This window comes from Melozone crissalis, unplaced genomic scaffold (assembly GCF_028551555.1).
Source record: "Melozone crissalis strain CALT ecotype California unplaced genomic scaffold, PUWL_Pcris_2 ptg000057l_1, whole genome shotgun sequence".
Classification (NCBI taxonomy): domain Eukaryota; kingdom Metazoa; phylum Chordata; class Aves; order Passeriformes; family Passerellidae; genus Melozone; species Melozone crissalis.
The window spans coordinates 10,250,285-10,273,879 of record NW_026535835.1 but is presented as its reverse complement, the minus strand read 5'-3'; the positions used below and the strand labels follow the sequence as shown (position 1 = coordinate 10,273,879).

The following is a 23,595-nucleotide window of genomic DNA, read 5'->3' as shown; positions in this document are numbered from 1 at the left end:
GGAACTGGATCAAGTATTTTAATTGTATTTATCAGCAGACTTCACTGGCAGGTTCCCATCAGTGACAAAGGGACTGGGACAGTGCAAACTTGAACCCATTTCATTTAAAATGTATTTGCTCTGCCACATGTCTAACATCAAATTATAAACCAAGTCCTTCTCACCTCATAACTCCTTTGCTTGATTCTTTCCCCGTATCTTTTAATCCTGTATTGGTAAAGTGATTCAGCAAAAGCTGCATCTGTTTTCTCTTGTTACCTGATAACTTCTTAATGAGGACTAACAGCTTATGTGAGAGCAAGGTCATTAGCCCTAATGGATGGAGGGGACAGCTGATATGGCATGGGAAAGGTTAAAGATTACCCCAGAAGTTTTTGCAAATATACACAACAGCACAGGGCAGTAAGTGCTGTAATGGTTGTGCACTGATATTTCTGAGCTAATGGCCTTGGCCACATCTCTGCACACCTCTGCCTGCTGCAGCCCCACGCTGCTCCCACACTGCTCATTCCTTCTGGAGAGCTGTCACTTTATGCTTGGTGCTTTGCCATCCCATTGCTCTCATTATAAATATTAAAGATATTTTCTAAAACAGGTCAGTTACAGTTTTTAGTCTTCTCCCTTGCTCAGGTATTTTGCCATGTAGCATTTACTGCTTTCTAAACTGAGAACGAATCATTTTCTAGGATTTTAGCTATTGGCCAAAAAACTGCCCTGTCAGTTTTTGCCAGGAGAGCTGGAATGCATCCCTGTGATGGCACTGGGGCTATTTTAGGTTTATTCCTTAGCTGTCAATATCTGCTTTATGTTACCTCTCCCAGCCTCCTGAGTTGGCCACTGTTAAAACCCGTTTTATTCTCCTCTGCCGTAGCCGGGTATAAAAAGAAATAACAAGAAACAAATGGCAGGATATTACTAAAGACTTTAAACCCCCAAAGCCATTGCTGTGCTAAAGGCCTGGCTCGATTTTAAGTGGAAGTATCTCCATTAGCATTAATGGGGTGAGTCCATCAGCAGAGGCATCTCAGAGGTTAATCAGCCTTCCTGGCTGGCCATGGCCATCGATACTGTGTGGCGCCTGCTGCCGTTGGCCCTTCAGAGGCTTTCCTGACAGCACACTAACAGACTTTGTGTAAGTCATTTCCCATGAATTATTAAAACAAACGTTTGGCTGCTAATTGATGAACACTAATGTGTTTTCTAATCACTGCAGTTTGAGATTTTAGCACTAAACAAAGCAGTTGCAATTGATTTGTGGCTGCTTCTTGGTTTCAGCCTGGGATCTGGACATTTTTTTCCTTTTCAATTTAGCAGGCAGCTTAGCTTGTCTTTTTAGTTAAGAATTGGCTTGTTACAGTGTCATTCCATTCTGATCTCTTTTGCTATTTCTTATTTATATTGCATAATAAATCTGCTCAATTCTTTACAGGCAAGTAAGGCACAGTCCTTGGTTCAAGGAGAAAATATTTAAAGTTGTAGTTGGGCTTGTTTTTCTTTCAGTCTGCATCTCTCCTACTGTGTCTACTCTGCCTCTTTCTCCAAATAAAATAAAGCAAAATAAAAATAATCTTCAGCATCTTTAGCTGCTAGAAACTGGTGCAGTGAATGTGTTTTGAAACCCCTGTCTGGGAAACATGCAGAGCCTGGAAAGTCCCATCCCTTGTGCTGGGACGTGCCTGGGAGTTCCAGGACTTCAAGGGTGGCATTTTTAATTTTCCTGGATTTGAGTCTCATATCTAGTTTTAATACTTAATTACTGAGTAAAAAATGAGTGTGTCAGATGTAGCAAAAGACAAATTCTTGGTCTCTTGCACTGTGCAGAAGACAAAACTCTGTGAACTTTAGGGGCTGTTTGTATTTTGTGTGAGCAGTACCCTCCTCACACCCATCGTGGCCTCATCCTTGATCCTTCTGACCATGCATGCTATGGGAGTAACTCAAATCAAAGTTAAAAAAACCCCCAATACTGCAATATTTAAAATACAAACACATTAAATTATTTGAACATTAAAATACTTATTTTTTCAGTAATGCTTTGGCATAATTGACTTCCAAAAGAAAGGTGAGTTCTTCCATTTGCCAGCACACCAGATTTTTCCAAGCTGTTTTGTTGCAGCATTTGCAGCTGATAACCACTCCTAAAAAAATCCACTTCCAGAAAGAATCCGAGCTGATCCCACAGCACAGCCCCAAACACCATTTGAAGGAGTTTTTTTTTCCCCTTTTTTTTGCAGACAATAAAGACTGGGCTGACCATGGTGGGGAAGGTGGTGACGCAGCTGACGGGGACGCTGCCGTCGGGAGCCACCGAGGAGGAGATCCTGGCTCACAGCAACCTGCGCAGGAGTCCCCTGGTGCCTGGCATTGTCACCATCATCGACACCGAGACGGTGGCAGAGGGACAGGTAACAGTGTGTGCCCCCAGCCAGAGCCTGCATGGCCACCCCGGTCCCAGGGAAATCCTCTGTGCGCCGGTGGCAGTGAAAAATCAACCGGAGGAGTTTTACAGGCGCACGGAGCTGGGATAAAATCCTGTTTGGGGCTGAAATGCAGCCAAAATATATATTTGTCCTCGCAGCATATTTATGTGACACTTTGACAAGATCAAGTGTGAAGTGTCACATTTTGTCTCCCCAACACTTGTTCCTAATTGACATTGATTGATGCTGATCAGTGGAAGTGGAGATGGAGTCTGATGATCTTTATTAATACAGAACTGGAATGTGGGGCTGTTTGGGAATGGGGGAATTGCTGAATTCCAGGCTAAAAAAAATGATGGGAGAAGTTGGGTGTGAAGTGTACAAGTTAGAATTTTATGTAAATCCCAAATGTAGTGCAGCACAATGCTGTTTGTGAGGCATTTGCACTATTTTATAATAATAGAGTAAATTTACTGTATATAACAATACACAGTGCAGTGCATCAGAAGAATAATTTGTTACAAACTCCACACCATTATCAGACAATTTTTAAATTGCTGGATTTTCCTGTCTTTATGCCAGGGAAGATATCCATGTCTTTTTTGTTTGTTTCTACCACTCATTTAATTTTAAAGTGGCTGGTCCTGGATTCAGTGTTTATGCAGAACTCCCACACACTTCATTATTCTGTAACTAGTCTGTGAGATTTTTTTTTTTCTCATGGTCACATTTATTGAATTTAAAGCAAAAAAAACTTCATTTTTTTCTTGTTTTCCCCTATCTTTATGAAGCTCATTGCAGGTAAGTTTGTGAGGTATTAAGGACGCATCAGAAGTCAAATTATTAGCAAAGTTATTTTATTTTTTTTCTTGACAGGAAAATAAGATCTTTTACTTGAAAAAAGCAACACAAAACAAAGAAAAACTTTGTTATGGTTGTTCCCTGAGAATTAATTTTGGCAGTATTTAGCCAAGCAATGTTGCATTGAAAGGGAATTGTTCATAAAGCACTATAGACGTTTTCTTCCAAAATTGAAATAAAAGAAAAAACATAATGGAAAAAAAATTAGGATCTTATAGTCAGGTTTTAAAATCATTCTGGGATTTGTTTTTGTTTCCAGGAAAAAAATAATTTCTTGGCTCTTCATATGCTATAAGGAAAGAAAAAAAAAGACAAATTTGACTTCATAAATTTCTGATGAAGCTGTTTAATGTGGTCATTATTTCTGCTGGTCCCTGTCTGTGCTTTGATTCTTCTGCATTGGCCTAGGGGGAAAAAAATGATAGATCTTAGGTTTTTAAGGCTTGTTATATATGATTTAGAGGTTTTATGAACTTGTCCTCTGACCCTAACAATGGTAGGGAGCTATCAAAGCCTAAAGGGCACTCCAGGAGAGGAGCTGTAAAAATGATAACGTTTGTCTTGTCCAAACCCTGCTGCTCTAACATAAATAAGCCATCAGCTCTAGGAAAATAAGTTTTGTCTTGAACCTCTAGGAAGTTGGATATTCTAATTGTTTGTATTGCATATTTTGCATATTTTTGTGATCTGAAGTTTTTAAATGCTGGTAAATTATATAATTTATTTACAGCTGCAATTTGCTTTTAGAATTATATTTATTTCCAGAATTATATTTATTTCCAGGAAAAAGGAAAATAACCTTTCTTCTGCGTTGTTAGATTTTCATGGTGCAGGGGATTTTTTTAAACAATTATTTCTTACTGAAATGTCCCTCTGGCAAAAAGAAAGCTGATTAAAAATAAATAAATGCACTCTGAACATGGCTCATCCCCTGAGCTCCATCCCCACTTTGGCTGAGATGGAGGGTGAAGGGGCAGGCTGGTGTTGCCAGGTCCTGTAAAACCCTCTGGTTTAGGGTCACTGTCTGTTTCAGTGGTTTTTATAAAGTTACTGCTTTATAGAATCACAGATTCACACAATCAGTACATTTGGAAAAGTCCTGCAGGATCTTCAAGTCCAGCCTTTGAATTCTGCCATTCCCATGAAAGCAAATTGCCAAATTTGCTCAGTTTTTGAATCCTCCCAGGGATGGGGACTCCACTTTGCTGTGGGGGAACTCCTGTTCCAGTGCTGAAGCACTCTCAGTGAGAGGATTTTTCCTTGTTTTATCCCCCCAGTTTCCAGATTCCTGTAATGAAGAGTTGTGAGTGGAATCACCAACCCCTCCTGCTGGTTTGGGATGTCCATGGCTGTGCCCATCAGGCTCTTCCTCCTCTCACTGACAAACCCTGAATTTAAAATTCCAACCAGATATTTTCTGGGCTAAATGAGCACTTGGAAATCCCTGAATCCAGCAGGGGCTGGTGTGTGCTCACACGGGTTCCAGCCCTGTCACTGCTGAGGGCAATTTCAGAAGCAGGGAGGAATTCTTTTCCTATCATCAGTGCCCTCCTAATGTAAAATAAATACCTCACCTCCTTCAGGTCAGTAAAGATTTCTGTCACCTGCACAGCCTGACTGAGAATTTGGGTATTGCAGTGAAAGATGCATTTTCCAAGTAATAAAATATGCCTGGAAGATAAGACACAGTAAAAAAAAAAAAATTGTTTTAAAAAGAGGAAGAAAGTGGAAGGCAGCAATAAATCTAAGGCAGACAAACAGATAATTTTGAAGGAGAAATAGGAACTTTTTTTGACTGGGGAAGCATATTTTTTTTTAATGAATGTGACTAAAGTTTTGCAAATTAATGATCCCATTACTTTTTCAGTTATTTCAAGCACAGACACATGTTCTAAAGGTGGATTGAGCTGCTCTGTGCATATGTACAAATAAAACAATTTCTGTGCCAGGAGGATGATGAAGGGAAATGTTTAGGACACAAACCAGGAGGACTAACTATAATTTTCACTAATTTTTAGTAATTTCTCCCATTTCAAAGGCATTAAATATGAGGGATGTGAGAGGGAGCTCGATGTGTCTCATTCACTGCCCTGTGCTGCCATGGCAGAGGCTGAAATGCAAGCTCACCACAGAGAAATCCACAATTTAAGACCAAAGAACTCTCCTAATGTAATCTTGCAGGATTAAATCTGCAGGGAAAGTATTTTTAATAAACCTTATGAATGTAAAGCTCTCATCCCCAGCAGTTGTTTATGTGATAGCTCCTACTTTCAGAATTGGTGCTACTTTAAGAAAATTTGAATTATGAGGTAATTAAATAAATGCAGAGGAATGCAGAATTATTGACATTGGCTGTCAGGAGATATTTGTAAAAGGAATAAAAATAATTATCGAGATGCCCAAGTAACTTTGTGGTAAACCAAAATATGTTAACAAGGTTGTGTGCTTGTTTAAACTTCCTTCTAATGAAGTGTTAGCAAACTTTTCAGTTAGATGGAAGGACTATTTATTTGAATCCCTTAATTAGTTGAAATGGATAAACCTAAAGCTGTACAGATGTCCTCTTTTTCAGTAATTGGAATTAAACGTGTAAGACTTTATTGGCTAGGGTTTGAAAGAAAAATTATTTTCTTTCGACCTTTGTTTCTGTATTCTTAATTAATTCATCCACTGGGCCACCCACGTGCAGGCTGCAATAATGACTTTGCTCAAAAGTCACCAGTTTTGGGGCAGAATGTAAATCTGTTCAACATCCAGCAGTTGGCTGACACAGAAAGATGTGGCCAGTTCAAACCCCAGAACTGGGGTTGTGCTTGGTGGAATCTCCCCGTGCAGCTCATCCACAGCTCAGCAATATTGGAGGGAATATTTGCAAAACAGCTCAGCAAAATAAGATAAAATGTTGATCTATTTATGTTTGAAAATGTGATCAGGACTTTTTTTTTTTCCCTGTTCCCTATTAAGTTTTTATTGCATTAAAGAGGAATTTTCAGGGAAAAAGCAGCCACAGTTTTCAAAGTTCATTTTGATTTGGTGAGGAGCTGATAGCAATTGAACCAAATCAAGATGCTTATCAGGAGCAGGAATTGTTGTGAAGTTTTGGTCTGAAGCAAAAAGAAGCTCAGAGAGTGAAGCATATTCAATAATAAAAGTTTAAGTACAGCCATAATTCCACTGGTCATTAACACCAGGGCTTTTATTTTAGGAGCAGCTCTGGCAAAGGCTGATGTGATGTTCTGATGCTCAGAGATTTGGCCTCAATTTTCTTCACTTTTTATATCTCCATGTATTACAGAAGAATTCTTTTTATATATAAATATAAAAAGAGCAACAGGATTCCCTCAGAGCATAATACTGTCTGCCTCACTTTTATTAAAGGAGATCTGGTTTTTGTCAAGAAGACATTTTTGTCTCAGATAAATGGTTCAGGCTGAGCGTGAGGCTGGTTTGAGTTTATGCTGGATTCTATTAAAAGGAGTGCAGTAGTTAATGCCACAGATCTATCACTTTTAGCCCCTTTCCACTGAAGTTTGACCTTGACTGTAACTTGGGGGAGGCTCTTTGTGAATCAAACTCCAGCTCTTTAAAGCATTGGGGATCTCAAGTGTACAGCAAATATTTGTTATACAATATTCATATTTATAATTATTGCCAAACCTATTTGTTTTTATGATGATGGGATTACTCTTTTCTTAATTGTATTAAGAGTAGGACCTGCTTGATTAGATTTGGGTCCATTTTTATTTGTGTTACTTTCATGTTTTATTTAAAAACATGTCTCCACTGGGATAAGTGGTGTAATTTGCCTTTAAAGATTAAAATAATTAAAGTCATAATTACGAGTGGCTTCTGCTCAGCAGTACAGAAAATACCACAGAGGAAGGAAAATATGGCATGGGAGGAAAAAGCTCTGGCTGCAGTTCTCCCCTGCCCTGGCAGCAAACACTGCTGGGGTAGAAAATGCACCACTGCCATGGGTGCTTTGTCTCTTTTAGGGTGAGATAAAGGTGATTTGATGAATATTTGATAAATTTATTTGATAAATGATTTGATGAATCTTTGATAAATGCAGAGTTCTGCTGTGACAGAGCTGCTTTGGGAGCTGATTTGGCTCAGCACAGCCAGCCATGGGCCTGGGCAGGTTTGGGGAAAATCCTGTTTAATTCCTGATAAAATATTTTTGGGCATCAGGAGCAGCTGAGGGCTCCTTCAGGAAAATTCTCAGTGTTGGTCTCTCGCTGGGAGCTCTGCAAGGAGGATCCTGCTGCAGCTCTGTGATCACAGAGCCATGCTGGGATCTCTGAACCTTTCTCAGTGAGAGACTTTGGAAGGTTTTTTAGCAGAGTTGTTAGAGCCCACTACCTTGGAGAAGGGAGCCTGTTTGGGAGGAAAGAAATTGCAGCCTTGGGATTCCTGTGGGCTCTGGGAGGGAGAATGAGCTGCTTCCCTCGAGCTCCCTGACAGCCCTGTGTGTGTTATTAGGGAAATTGTCCCTCTGGTTGGATTTCCAGGAAAAATTCCCAGCTCTGCTGTTTGCAGGGGCACGGAATCCTCCCCTGGCTGGAGGAGCTGGTTTGATCTTCCTAAAGCACCGGGTGTTGTATCAGCGTCGTTTTGATTTCCTGAAGTTCTGTAAAAAAGGGAAATCATGCTGGGATTTAAAGCTGTGCAAGCTCTGAGCTGGGATGGGAACCAGGCCTTGCTATGGTGGCATCTTTGTGAGGGACATTTGGCTGATGATGGAGTTAAGTCCAATTCCTTGGATTTTTTTTTCCTCCTTTCTTTGTAGTGTTGGAATTGTAAAAAGTGATATTTGTTATCCCCAAGTGCAGTGCAGAAGAGCAGGGGGAGGACCTGACAAATCCTGAAAATTTCAATAGATTGGTATTTTAAAAAAGCACTTTTCTCTGTTCCTAAAGGATCTAGCTTTTCCTGCTGATTTTAAGAAGAGGAAGAGTATCTTTTCATCTTTCCATGCACAAGGAAGTGTTGTTTCCTTGTGTGTTCCCAAAGCCAGTTCTGTCCGTTCTGACACAGGCAGTGACACACATCAGGTGCTGAGAAAGGAGCCCTGAATGTCACATTCAATTTTTGAATGATGAAGGTACTCTTGTGGTTGGTATTTTTGCCTTTTATTTTGCTTTACTTGGTTAGTACAGGGGATGAACATACTTGAATTTGAATCTGCAAAGGCCAGTTTGCTATACCAGAAAATCAGCTTTTATAGGGAAAGGGAGAGATCTTTAAAAACTCCTTTTGGAGTATTTCTTTTTTTCAAGAAGATATTTTTAAGCAGTAAATGACAAAAGAATTGAAAGCATGGGATCAGTTAACATCATATACAAATAGAGATTTGGCCTTTTTTGAGTTCTCAAGTTATCTAAGTCTGTTTTGAAGTCTTAGGTGTTTTGCAGTTTTTGATGTTGTGACTTTTTGCTTTGTATCATATTTCCAGAGGAAAAATATTTAAGGATCAGGTTGCCATCCAGTGCTCCTGCCTGCTGCACGGGGGTTTATGTTGCAGGGATGATAACAGCAGTGCATTTATCATTTTTATTTTTTTCTCAAATAAAGCCATGTTGAATTAATCCTGTAGAAGAGGCTGCATATGAAATATCCTATATGACTCTTTCTAGCAATGATTTAGCTCCTGGGATACCTACACATTTCTGATTCAATATTCTTATTTAATTTTCTTATTCTTCTTATTCTTATTTATTCCTGTACAGCACGGTGTGGTGAGCTCTTTTGCAGTCAGCAATAATTCATGGAGCAAGACAGGACTATTTTTCTATTTTCCCTAATTTGAATGGGTTAAATGAAATAGGAAATAAATGAAATAGGAAATAAATGAAATAGGAAATAAATGAATAGGAAATAAATAGGATAAATGAAGGCATAGAGTGGATAATCCTTTCTGGTTATTAGAGCAGTCTCATGTCTCTGTATGTGAGAGAACTCCCAGGATTGTTGGTGCTGAGCTGGCAGGCAGGGACACTGTGGATGTGACACACAGCAATCCCTGGGTCAGGAAATGGGGGTTTCCAGGGTCAGTAGATGGGATTTTCCCTCTGCAGTGTCCAGTGAATGGGATTTTCCCTCTGCAGTGTCTGTGCCCTGACTGGGCTGTGCTCTGTCCCCAGGTGCTGGTGAGCGAGGACTCGGACAGCGACGGCATCGTGGCCCATTTCCCTGCCCATGAGAAGCCCATTTGCTGCATGGCCTTCAACCCCAGCGGTAAGAGATCCTTCTGGGTTTGGGGTGGATGTACACAAGGCAGGAAATCCCATGGGAACGTGTCCCCTGGCTGGTCCCACTGGGACACTGTGGAGTGCTGGATGTGGAATTTGTCTTTTCTGGAATTTTCAAATTTGTCCTTGCTGGAAATTTCAAACTCTAGCAACTCTTTTACTGTGGTAAGACAGAGGAGATTCAGTCCCTCTTCCACTGCTGAGGAATTATTCCTGCCAGCCAGGTGCACACATGGTTGTGATCCTCAGGGATCCAGGGGATCAGCACATGGATTAAATTGTAGTCCTCCATGAATACAGAAATAAAATCGTTTCACTGGTTTTTAAAGTAACTTATTATTTCTTTGCTAATGAAGAGTTTGTGATCTTACCCTCTCTCCTGAGTGAAATCAACTAAAATCTGAAAATACTTGTAAGAAACTCCTCCAAAGTACCTGTTTGTCTCCTTCCTCTTTATAAATGAACCGTCACTGTGGGCAGCAGGTGCAGCTACAAACCTTGTGTATTAATTGGTCTTATTAATCTGACAATTAACATTTCATTATCTACAGATAAATAATGTTCTGGCTGATTGCAGCAGCTCTCAAGGAAATGGTCAGGGAATCAGCAGCTTCCAGTGCCTAAATTAACAATTTCTAAGATGTAGCAAATGCCATGAAGATCAGGAGGGTGAAGCCACATTTCAGAGAATAAAACTAAATGTCTGTCATTTATGTTTTCACTTTTGCTGACCAGTTGGTGTCATTCTGACACCCCATCTGTTGTGTCAGAACTCTTTAACAGTGCAGTGCAGTTCACTGGGATTTTGTGACAGGAAAGCTGCATTCTCATCTGCCTGGATTTTCTTGGAAGGGGATTTTTCATGGAGCTCTGTGCAGTGAACTGAGAATCCTCAGTTCCAGAACAGTCATTTTGTTTTGTGCTCTGGAAGAAGGATGATACCTAAAGTGGAGCAATGCTAATGAAATGAAATAAATAAATGAAATAAATACAGCTGCTTAAATTAGAATGGTAAATAGATATTAATTAAATGCCTCCTTAAGAGAGTTTCTAGGATTGTGTAATTTAAAGGGTGGCAGAATGTTTATGCAAAACCAAATTAACTATTATTTTTCAAAAGGAAGGATATTTTTGCAAATTGCTGGATTCTTCTTTAGTGATCAAATTCTTTGGTTTGCTCAGGTACTGGGATGACAATAACTTAGAGAGTGACACAGATCAAATGGTGTTTAATGGCCAAACACTTCTTTAAGTGGTGTTTTTCTTGGCTGTGTGAGATGTGCAGGAGGGATGGGGACAAACCAGCAGAGAACTCTTCCTCCAGTGAGAGCAGCACTTAGCCAGCATTGTGAGCTCTTTATTTAACATCAAGGCAGGATTTTGTTTGAAGCCAGGGCTGTAGCATCATCCCAGCTCATTCTGCAGTGCTCATTGGCAATCAGGCTGGGCTCATTACAGAGAACAAAACAAGAGGTGCCTTTTGATTCTGTCCTTGGCTGCTTGCTCTGAAACCCCACTTTTACCCCTAATTCCAGGCAGTGACCAGCACACAGTGCCTGCAGGGCTGATTCACTGAGAATTTTACTTTCTGGGGCTGATAAACCCCTTAATCCCATCGTGTCTCACCACAGGAGCTGCACAGGTGCTCAGGCCTGGGTTTTGGGAGGATCCCTTTATAGGATTGTATTGTGTTAAAAACGAGCAGAATCCTCCCTTCATTTGGGCAGATCAGAGGTATAAAGGCCTTTATGAACTGTGATAATGAAAACCAACTTGTGTGTAAATGATCCACATCTCTCCACACTACAGGAATTGTTTTTGTGCTTTTGAGAGTAGTTTTAAAGTCTCCTGGGCTGCAGCTTTGTGTCAGTCAATTGTCTTTACTTCACCACATTTAAAAGCAAAGTACAGATGTTTTATTTGTGCTAAAGCTGAGTTGCTAAACACATTGTTGTCTGCACTTGGGCAAGTTCTCCACATCCAGTGGACAATCTGTTCTTTCAGCCCATAAAGTTTCTTCCTGCTGCCCCTGCAGAGGGGAGGAAGGGTCAGATCCCCTGGGCTCCCCAGGGAAGGTGTTTGGGGCACAAGGCCTCAAGGATGCAATGTGGGAATAAGTGGAGCACGAAAACCTGTAGAGAAGTTATTTTCACAATTTATAGATTAAATAAATGAGAGAAATCAGCCCTAAATTTTAGATACGATCAATAATTCTGGAGCCTTGGTGTTCAAGTGTTGAGTTTGGAGTTGGAGGATGCCAGGACATTTCCTGCTCTTCCTCTGGAGTTCCGCTTTCCATGGGAGCCTCGAGGGATGCAGACCAGTAATGACTTAATTTTGGAAGCTGGGCTGAGCTTCTGAGCCCACCAGAGCAGGGGATTGTGTGGGATCCCAATTCCTGTGGGAATTCCTGCTGTGGTCAGTGCAGAGCCTGAGCTGGATTTGCCTCCTGGGCTCCAGGTGGGATTTCCAGAAGCATCCATACAAACATCTCCATCCCCTGGATCTGCTTTGGGAGGCAAGTGAAGTGTAGGAGTTTTCATGTCTGTTCAAAGGTTGTTTCAATCACTCACTCCTGTTTTTGGAAGGTTTGGGCCTGGTTTCCCTGTCAGGCTGCCCTGCCAAGAACTATATGTACAACAAACCCTGTGGGCAGCCAGGAAAGATGAGAATTATCCCCTTGGATTTTTTAGGGCTTCTGCTTCAACTTCCAATTTGTTAAGGCAAGTAAGTAGCCTTAGAGCCTCTGAAAAGGACATTTTGTTACCTAAGCTTCCTGGTGCTCTTCTCCTGGGACAGCTTTTCCCAATAAAAGCTTTTCTCTGCATTCAGATTCAGCATAGAGGGATTTTCCAGGTGCAGGACTCGATCCTGACTTCTAGAAGGAGCAAAAGACTCAACATTTTTCAATAAAAGCCATTAAAACAAACTGAAAATACAATGATTAAAACATTTCTGTAGCTGTAGCTAAATCCACACCCAATTTGGGAGTAGGACCAGCTTTTAAATCAGTGAAATAGGGCAGGTACATTCCAATTTTACTGTCAAAGAGGAAAGTTTTCGAATAAGATTCTCTATTAGTAAACAGCTAAAAAATGGTGCTGGTTTATAAATATCTGTTGGTTTTTTTTTTTTCTTTAAGTGTGGTAAATAAATGATCTGCTTTCCAGAAGTGTTGCTCCTGCCAGCTTGGCAGCTGAGAGCTGTGAAGTGCAAGACATTGAAAATTTAAAATAATTACGCTTCCTTGGCTACAAAAGAGATTTTCCACCCATTAATAACAAGAAAATTAATGTTGGGCCAGCAGTAAAACAGATTAAACTGTGTCCCCCTTGGGATGCCTGACTGCACCTTTAACAGACCTGAAATTGCTCTGATTATTTTAATATTCTATATTGAAATGTGACAGTGGCCTTGAGTTAATCGTTAAAGAGGGTGAAATTGGAACATCTCTGCTCAAGTTTTTTCCCATTGATCAGAGAAAGTGGGCAGGAAAACACTTCTGGAGAGTCAATCAAGCTGTAATTATTTAATGACAGAATAATTCTTCAGCTTTTCTGTTAATTTTCTTCTGGTTTTCAGCTTGAATTATTCCCTTGGAAGACAAATATGTTCAAATTAAGGCAGTTTGGTGAGCTGCAGTTACAAATGTTGTGTCCCTCTGTCCCATGTCACCAAAAGGAGGAATCCTTGATGATTGATGGCTTGATCAAGAATTGCGTTTTGGGTTGGTTGTGAAGGAAGAGCTGTAGCCATGGATTATTTTAGGAGTTAAAGGAGTCATAGGGAGTTATTTATTCACAAAATAATATTTTATTTTGCTTGTCTTTCTTTTGACTTCTTGGGATTTTTTAAATATTTACATTAAATCTTTACGTGCTTGCGTTTATTTTGCGGTGAATTTTGCTAAAATCAGAACTTCATTATTTAGTTAAGGTTTTTTTGACACCCAGTTTTGTAACTGCAGCACATGGTCCACTTGGGAGTACCCAGGGCTTGAGCAGCTCTGATGTTTGGGCTGTATTTTCACTTGCATGGGAGAGGGGTTGAGTGGGTATAAATAAAGCTGCTCAGTCCCAATGCCTCAGACAACCATGGGCCATATAAACTTTGTCCCATGAATGCAATTGCTCAGCCCAGGGAGCTCAGTGGAACAGGAATCCTGTCCCAGGGAGCCTGTGGAAGGTGGCAGTGCCAGGAGGAATCCGTATGGACAGAACCAGGAGCTGCTCTAAGTCACTGAGCACTCTGAGCCTGTAATTTGGGACTCTCCAAAGCTCAGTACCAGCCTTGTGTGGGATCCCAGTGCAGATTTCCAAACTGAAGTGTGAGAGTTCGTATTTTTAATCACTTTTTGGACAGGCAGTGAGTTGGTGCAGTGGCTGGGCTGGTCTCTCCGTGGCTGGGCATGGAAATCTGAGGGTTGCATTCCTAAATCCAGTCTGCCCGTGGATCCGCATTTCCTCCCCACCGATGTGTGCCTGATCCCCAGCACTTATGCCCTTGGTGTTTTGAACAGAAATCCAACAGACCTTGAAGGTGTTGGATCCTTCAGTGAGTGCTGGCAGAGTGACACAGTTTGGGGAAATGGAAAACCCTCTGAAAACTGAAGGGAAGCTCCACGCGTGAGGACCTCATTTATATGCATGCAATCAACAGCTCTGCAATTAGGGAGGTGTTACAGATGGGATGTGGTGGGGCTGCCCGGCTCTCCCAGCGCTCTCTAATTTGCCCTGGGGATTTGAGGACCGGGTGTCCCATCAGAGCTGCAGTGCCAGCCTGGGGCCGGGCTCACAGGGGAGGAAGCTCCCAGATAAACACGGCGCAGCCTCGGCTCCCAGCGCTCCCCTTCCGCTTCCAGCCCCTATAATTAGCAGCCTTCTCTTTTCCTTGTATTCCCAGTTGACGCAAATGCTTTTTGTGGCTTGGCACCTCATTTAGGGCGTGGGCTTAGTTTATGGCCAGGCCAGAGTCTGGTTTAGTCTTCTGATACTGCAGAAATAGCTCTTAAGCCACAGTCTACATCTGTACTGGTTTTTCCTTTTATGCATATATTCCTCGTGTTTTTATTTCTGTCCTGAAAGAAGCTGATTGTTTCCCCAAACAGAATGCAGGAAAAGTAGGAAGCTGTAAATTAGGGCAGGTAAAACAAAGCTTTGCTAATTTTTTTTTCCCTGTCTAGGATATCTCTTCCTTTGAAACTGGATTTTAATCATCTCTGTGGACTTAAAACAACCACACAGTAAAACAGTCATTAATTTAATCTGGCTGCACCCTCGTACTGTGGATAAGCAAAATCAGAATTTTTGCAATAAGATATATACTAAATGAAATCTGGTTTGCACATAAATTTCCACTGGGTCCTGTGTATGTAAGACTTCCAATGGATTTCAGCTGTTATCTGTTAAACAGGGATTAATGCCAGTTGGAAAAATAAGCAGGAAATCCTCAAGAATTATTCACTTTTCATCTCTGATTATTCACCCATAAAGTCCCTCATAGGAGAAAACATTCAGATTGAACTTAGCACGGCTTTAACCTGTATTTCCTTCTAAACAACTTTGGGAGAACTGTGACAAGGCCTCTTCAGAAGCCTGAGTTGAAGTTTCCTGCACTTGAAAGTGAAAGTGAGGTAGGACCAGGATTCTGGTTTGTGTTTCTCCACTGGGATTAGGAATTCCTGCTGGGATGCGGCAGGGAGATGGAGAGAGAAACAAAATGGCTGAGCTGTGATAATGGAAAACTGGGATTCTTCAGTGTGAAGTAATGAGAGCTGGAAAATCCCACCACAAACCCCAGCCCAGTGTTCTGAAACATGGGTGATTTATTGTTTGAATAACAGGGGCAAGGAAGAGATTTCAGAATGCTGTTTTATAAATACACGTTCTTTCCCATCTGTGGTGTTGTGCTTGGGACCTCCGTGTTGATACAAGTCCTGCCAGAATATATTTGTACTTCAAATGCAAATGTGGGTGTGAAAGGGCCTCCTTCAACTTACTGAAAAAGAGTCTCTAATACAAGTGAAGGGCCTTTTTTCCCTGGGCTTTCATCTAATAAATGCATTCATTCCAAATGAGACAGGCAGCAGGAGTTTAGATCAGACACAAACTGCCAAATCAGATACCACTCATCTTTCTATTTTTAAGTCAATTCCTTTCCAGCCACAAATGTATTATCTTTCACCTCTGTACTCCTTCAAGTTAGCAAAAACAGAGAAGAGAAACCCCAAACCAAACCCAAAAATCCCAAAGGCAATGCACACATGGAACCAAGAGCTGGGAGCATCATCTGGAGCTGCTCAGAGCTGCAGGTACTCGGGTGAATGTCACAGCTGTGGCTCTGGGATCCAGGGTGTCACTGAAGGCACAAACAGGGACCACCATGGGTTCTGGGGGCTCCTGTGCCACAGGTTTTGGTGTTTGTGCCCAGAGTGAGCCCTGCTGTGCCTGATGACAGCACTGAGGGTTGGGAAGGAGCCTGTGAGGAGCAGGGGATGATGCCCTGCCTGTGCTGCCCACAGACACCTGCGGCTCTCGCCAGCGCTGGAAACCAGATCCTGCTGAGCTGAACACCCCTGGATTGCATGGACAACAAGGGTGGTGATCCTGTGTTTTCACCGGCTTGGGATCATTGCACAGCGTTTTGTCTCCAGTTCCAGACAGATTTTTGGCAGATTTAGGGGTTTTTTACCATCTTGAGTGCATCGTGCTGTGTGCTGGGATCCACAGGAAGAAGGCTCTGCTGGGATCTCTGGGTGTGCTCAGCCCTGGGTCTGTATTTATAAAAGACTTCTCAAGCCTTGGGGGAGGAAAAAATATCTGTTTGCAGAGCTTGTCTGCTCAGTATTCAGAGAAATCTTATGGACCCATCTCCTCCAGCTTCTTCTCCAAAGGTCCTTTCCATCAGGAGTAAGAGAGAGCACGAAAGGACCCAAAGCACCTCCATGTCTGTATAAAGCTGTCTAAAGCATGAGGAGAGACAAGCATGGGAATAGAGAAGATAAATTCTTCCTGGGTTGAATTAGATCTTTTGGAATATCCTCACTCCAGTAACAGCAGCAGCCTGATTCCAGCACACAAACCCCTCTTTGCTTCCAGCTTTCTCTGCTGGAAATGCTATATATAATGCTATATATTATTGAGGACCGCACACTTCACTGGAGGGGAAGTGTAGTTTGTGATGTTGCAGAACAGAATTAATGCAAATTGTGTGCATAATCCCACACGAAAGGCTTGGCTGCCTCGCACCGGAGCAACTTGAGCTGTATTTCCTATCAACACAGTCACTACAAATCAAGGAAATTGCCAGTTAAGCCAACATTAACATCCAGACCAACCTCAGCTCACATGCCTTACCGCCCAAACATAATACCCCAGCGCTCTCCCGGATTTCTCAGCTCCATAACAAACTCCCTTTCATTTCTAACACTCGGGGCCGGAGGAACAGCCGGGAACAGTAAAAGTGTGTCTGCTGGAGGGAATCTTGCTGAGCTCAGATGTGAGCTGCTGCGTTTGTGCGAGCTGCAGGAAATGCCTGGGTGCAGCGTGGGTGGCCGCGCCGGGCCCGGCCCTGCCAGCCCCAGTGGTCAAGCTCAGGGGAGGCTTGGAGGCAGTTGTGTCTCTGAGAGTAATTTGGATTTTGTACCTTGCTGCTGGTGGGCCTCAGCACCTTGGAACTGCGTGTTTGCCTTCACAGGATCCTTCTTTCAGAGGTTTTGGAGAAGCTGAGTGTGCCCTGTTGGTGCCACGCAGGCTCTGAGGGTGCTGCGTTACCCTGGGTGAGGTTTCAGGACATGGGACCCATGGGACCAAGCCTTCAGCCTCTGAGGCCGAAGGAATTTTTCTTTCTGGGCCTAAAGACCAGGAAGAAAAGACAGAAATTTTTCTGTCTGGGCCTAAAGGACCCAATCTCTTGGATTCCAGGATTGCCACAGGGGGAAAACACTCAGGATATCAAGCTAGTGATGAAATGGTGTCCCTAGAAAAGCTGATCACGCTTAATTTTTATTGTGCTGCTTGGCATGCTTTTTACAGTTTAATACTAGAATTTTACTGTTTAATACTGGAATTTTACAACTGTCATAAGGTAGAGAATCAGTGGTAACGTGTGAGAAGTTTCAGTTGTGTGCTGTTGGTATCTGGGGCAGCAGAGGGAAAAGCAATTTCAGGTATCACCTGTAAATAAATGAAGGCAATGGACACTCGTTTATGGCAGAAATAAGATAACCATTTATCCTCTGAATAAGTGTCATGTAAAACAGGGGGACTAAGTTCTCTTCCTGCAGGATAAAAGATTTCAGTTTGCTTTATGTGGAGAAATGTTGCAGCAGACCCAAGTGGGAATTCCTGGTTTTTCTATAATAGATGAGTACCTTGAAAATTATTTAGAATGTCACTATTAAACTGCTAAAATCACTTTGTACTTGTTAACTGAATGTCAGAGGGTTACTTTGGGTGATAACCTATTAAATTTCATTAATAGCAGAAAAATAAATCTGTAGTTTGTTACTGTAATCCTAAGTTCTGTCATAATGCTGTATTGTCCTTGTATGTACAAAAATACCTAATGTTTTGTATAAATTGCTATAAATTTATGGCAAATTGACTTCAAGTATCTTTGTAAAAAACTGGGTTATGGTGTGGGCTGAGACATTGTGGGATAAAAAAGTAAATAGCAAATGTAAGTTACTGTGGTTCTGCTGATCTAATTGAATCATTTCAGTACCTCCACCGGTGACCTGTTTCCAATGAACCTGGTACCTCATTTAGTGTTTAATTTGAAGCTCTCAACTCTGCTTTTCACCAATAAATCAGACAGTTCCTTTCATTTACAAGGAAGATGCTTCCTCAGGATTGTTTTGGTATGGGCTGTTCTGGCTGGATTTCGATAATCTCTTCTTCCAAAAATTGTTATTGTGGAGACATCAATCTTTTTCAGACTGGCTCTTGCCCAAGGAAGAGCATTTTGGGGTTTTGCTGTAACATTCATCACTTCAATGCTTCATATTGGTCACACAGTTCTCAGATATAGTTGGAATAATCAGATTTTTCAGATGTTTTTATAGATTTGTGTTGTAATACTATCTTAATATTTTAATACTTAAGTAGTAGTACTGTGAATATGATTTCAGTTGAAGTCCTGATTCATTTTTATGAGGTGAATCCCTTTCAATTCAGTAATTTTCTGTGTTTTCTTCTGTTTCCAAACCCCAAATGTAGGCCACACTCAGTGTTTTTTAGACAGTCACTTTAAGTCTCTTTTGCAGTGATTAATCTTTTGTGCTTTTGTGTTTCTTTTTTCTCTTTTTTTTCCCCAGGGATGTTGCTGGTCACCACTGACACATTAGGCCATGATTTCCATGTTTTCCAAATCCTGACACATCCTTGGTCATCATCACAAAGTGCCGTCCATCACTTGTACACACTTCACCGGGGAGAGACCGAAGCCAAAGTAAGTGAAACTCTTTGCTGAGGAATAATCCCCAGGCACCTTATACATTCTGTGAATGTTGGCACTTTAATGTTTGTTTCAGCACACAAAGAGCCTTTCTTGTGCTCCAGCCACAGAAGGGATAAGAGCAGAGCGTTTAACCTGGACAATAATAAATTCTTGCCCTTTGCAATGAGGTGCTGTCAGATTTATTCAGATCTGGCACTGCCTCCAAAGAGCCCTGATTATTGGCTGTGTTTGCACTTAACCTTTTCTCATGTAACATGTTCAACATTTGTCTCGTGCCCGTGAGGGAACTGTCAGCGTTTGCCTGACTCTGGTGGTAAAAGCCACAGACAGACAATTAAAGAGTTGAAAGGAAGAGTTAATCAAAAGGCTGTGATTAACTTTTCTTGGCACTGTGGGGGAACCTGCAGAGACTCCCCAGTTTAACTTCCCTGTTGAAAAATCCCCCTGTCAGAGATGGAGGGCTAAGTTAGGATATTGTCCAAGGGTGGGGAAGTCTGGAATTGTATTTTAAGCAATGCTCAGTGAAGTGATTTGCTGTGAGGTGGGGAAAAGGGATCTGCTCTCACTGGCAGGGCTGTGCCTGTGGCAGCAGCGAGTTCTGCTCGAGTCCTTATGGCAGAGCCTCACCTTTGGAGCATGAGGAACTGCTGAGGAACCTGCTTTAAACACAGGAATAAAAATGTCACCACAGGGTAAGGAATGAGTGTTGCACTTGCTGATGCAATTACACACGGGCAGCACAGATGTAAAGCACAGTGACAGGGACAGCCTGGGGCTCTGGGATTGTCACCCTGGCACTGGGAGCTTGGCTGGTTCTGGTACCTGATAACAGTTCCTTCAAACCTTTTTTTTGCTGTGAGTTGAGCAGTTTCCCTCAAGTTTCTCACCATACTTTTGTAACAAGTGGAATGTGAAAGCTTTATTGAGTTTAGCAGTGGTTGATCAAGTTTTGATCTGGGTGAATTTACATTTCTGGTAGTTTAAATACTCTAAAGCTTTCCTGCTGCCATTCTGGAAAAGTGGAATTGCTGTTACAGGCAATGGTTTGCTATAAGAAGGAATAACCCATCTGGAAAGTGAGAGGAAATTAGGAAAAACTGTTCATTTGGGATAATATATTTAGTTCTAACAAGTAGTTTTTATAAATATTACAAAGAGCAGTGAGATGTGTGTGTATGTACATACTCTGCCATCTACTTGGGCACGTTCTATAAGGTGTTTAATGTTTTAGAGTTATTTTTGTTCTCCCTTCGTACAAAGACTCAATATTGAAACCCAAAGCACAGGACTTCAGTCATGAGGAACAAAGATGTTCTTCTGGTTTTTACAGCTGATAAATTTGTTTTCAAGGCACACATTGGAAACCAGACAGAATATGTTTTAGAGAAGAAACCCTTATTGATACATGTTTTTTTGGGATATAGTATTAGCATCTCTGTGAAAGCATTGCATTAAAATTCTCAGAATCAACATAGTAAAATTTTTTCCTAGTTTGCCACACAGTTTTCTTTTGGGATGTGAACAGTATAGCTTTTGGAATGGCATAAAATGGAGAAAATTCTTACCAGTCTGAGGTGTGTTGGTGGATTTCACAGCTCCCTGGATAATTAAACAATATTGCATTGGTACCTGTGATTCTCAACACACATAGTTTGAAATATTTATATAATATGAGGGATTGTTTCGCTTTTTTTTCTTTTGGAATAACAGCACTTGTAGCTGTTCAATGAGAGGAGAGTTTGCTGATGTTGCTCTTCTGTTGTGTGAATTTCACGTATGAGGAGCATTAGACAAGAATTTTGGAGGCTGTTCAATATAAAACTCTCAGTGCAGCCCACACTGGGAGCCTCTGTACCTCCTGTCTGGTTAGAACAGTATTTATACATTTGCCACCAGACCTTTTTCCTTTTTTCTTTTTTTCCCCTCTGGTTTAAAACTAACTGTGAATCAAGGCCAATGGTCTTAAAGGTCACCTTCTGTACTGGAGCTATAAAAAGTTCTAATTTGTGTTGATGGACATGAGTGATTATCAGTGTCAGAATTTGTTTAGCTCGTACCCATTATAAATTGTTTAAACATCATCATTATGGCCACGTTATATGTGGGATTTTAATGTCCCTGCTGAAATCAGCTCTGCTTTTGTATGTGAGATTTTGGCTGACAGAGCTTCACCCCACTTTTCCCAAAATCTCCTTTTTGTGACTCAGATGGAGATGGGGTGGGATGGAAGGTGGGCCTCTGCCTCAGAAGGGAGTTGTGAAGACAATGACCATGGCAGAATGTGAAGTGCTCAGATAATTCACTGAGTCCCAAGGTCACAGTGCTCACAGTCACTGTTCTGCAAGCACACACAGAATCCCTGTTTGGTTGTACCAGATTAAGATCTTTTAGCCTTTGAGTGCCACTTGTGCTCTAGATTTTATATTTTTTTTCCCTTAAGAGGACAAAGAGCAGCACTGGGTAACACCAGGAGGGTCCATTGCAAGGGCTGGCTGTATTTTACTGAGTCAGAGCTGAACCTCTCAGAGGATCTGTGCTTGCACAGTTCAGCTGGAAAGAGGAGAAATGTGCACGTGTATGTGCTGCACATTTTGGTTAAGGATACATCTGCTTGTCCTCCAGCTCCTGTAGTGAGGCAACGCTTACTGCACTCATATTTTTACCCAAGAGCATTCTGGAAGGTTTTTAATGAAGGCATAGCATGTTTTGAACTGAGGAAGCTCATTTACTTGCAGATGAAAGTTAGCCTGTCACCTGATGATCCTTTCTCTTTGATCTGAAATTGTAAACAGCAAAAACAAAATCCCTGAAAACAGCATTATCTCAGCCTAGGACAAATAAACGTAACGATAGCATCAGCTGGCTGCTGGCCAGCCCCTGTGTAATCCTGTACTCTGTCAGACTCTTGTTATTCCCAAACTGCAGCTAGAACTGCCTTCAGCTGGAGAAGGTAAACAGGGAATGATAAAAACATTCCAGCCTGGCTGCTGGTGTGAGGCTTTTCCAGGGAATGCAGGAATGTTTCCACAGTGAAGTGATTCCACAGAGACTGCTCAAGGTTGTGTCATACCCTGTGCCCAGGTAGTGAAATATTGGAACAACTTCCAGGTATTGGATGTGAGTCTTCATGGCCTTGAGAAATCCCTTCCTGTCTGTGACATGTTCATAGTTGCAGTTATTGAAATAGACTCTGTAAAACTGGGAAGACTTTCTTATTTCTAGGAAAGAAGCTGAGGATGGGCTTGAAATAATCACGATTGGTTTGGGAAGTTGATTAGTGGCAGATGAGAGCTGCCAAGAAGAAGCTGCTGCTTCTGACTGCAGCTTGGCTGCCCTGGGGAGCTGAGCCCTGAGCAGCATTTGCAGGCTCAGACACTGACGGAGAGCTCAGCTCTGTTAGAGGCCCCACGTGGATCTCTCCTGCGCCCACATTCTGCCCTTGCTTTACACAGAACTGAAATCACTGTTGAGGACTTGGGGAGACACAGTTGGATCTGTGTGGGTCTGATAAATCATGTTGTGTAGACCGTGATTTTATTATTTTTTCATTTATGTTTGTTGCTACATCATTTCCTTAATTTTCTCAGCCAAAAAAATTCACATACAGACCAGTTTTCTAATTTATTTTGACCCTTACCTCCTCGGGACTGCTGCTCTTTCTCATTTCTTAATGATACTGGTGTTTTCTTTCTGCCATCTCCCTGCACAGCATAATTCAATACTTGAGTCCTGTGCTTCAAATCTGGGTGTTTTTTCTCTGTGACACAGCACAGTGATCATGAACAGGTCACGTTCCTGTTGCAGCATTGCTGCTCCTACTCTCCAAGTTTAATTAAATGCAGTAAAATGCACAAGAATACACAGATTGCACCTGGTGTAACTCCACACAGCTGACAGAGGGGTGGTAAGAAGGAAAAGAAGAGTGCTAGGAGGATCAAAATGTGATTTATTTCTGATCATTATTGTTGAAATCCAGGGTTCAGCACTGAGGTTGGTTTTCTGTTATGTGATTTACCTGGACACAGTCCTGTGCCAGGTGCTCTGGGCTGACCCTGTTTGAGCAGGGAGCTTGGGCCAGATGAACTTCTGTGGCCCTTCCAACCCAACCCATCCTGTGATTCTGTGATTCAGAAATTGTTTTTTGATCTGTACAGTATTGAAAGCTGATCCTCTGTGGAGCTGCTCACATGTGCTGTGTCCTTGGAGGACTCTGTATATTAAATTACCTGACTGTGTCACTCAGGGCAGGCTCTGAGTGGTAGCTACATTTTAATTCAGTTTTCTGGAGGATTTTACATCATAATGTTCAAAGCACAGGGAAATAGAGAAGTGGAAGTTATGAAGAAGAGTAATTGGAGGGAAGCAGGAGAAGACAGGAAGCACATTGACCTTTTGGAGGATGTCCAGAGGAGGCCACCAAAATGTTTAGAGAGCTGGAGCCCCTCTCATATGAGGAAAGGCTAAGAGAATTGGGATTGTTCAGCCTGCAAAAGAGGCTTTGGAGTGGTGCATTTGTGGCCTTGCAGTACCTGAAGGTAGTCTGCAAGAAAGATGGAGAGTCTAGACTGAAAAGAATTTGAAAACATCTTATAGGTTCCCAAATT

General features: G+C 41.8%; 1 protein-coding gene across 8 annotated transcripts in view; it reads left to right on the top strand.

Annotated features, from left to right (window-relative positions):
* The window catches only part of BCAS3 (BCAS3 microtubule associated cell migration factor), a 296,812-nt gene that overhangs the window by 52,345 nt on the left and 220,872 nt on the right, over nt 1–23,595 (top strand). For all 8 annotated transcript variants that reach the window (XM_054287013.1, XM_054287006.1, XM_054287007.1 and 5 more), the window contains exons 12-14: nt 2,235–2,405; nt 9,425–9,518; nt 18,849–18,982. In XM_054287013.1, coding sequence (XP_054142988.1) covers nt 2,235–2,405; nt 9,425–9,518; nt 18,849–18,982 — 399 coding nt within the window. The remainder of the gene's footprint in view (nt 1–2,234; nt 2,406–9,424; nt 9,519–18,848; nt 18,983–23,595) is intronic.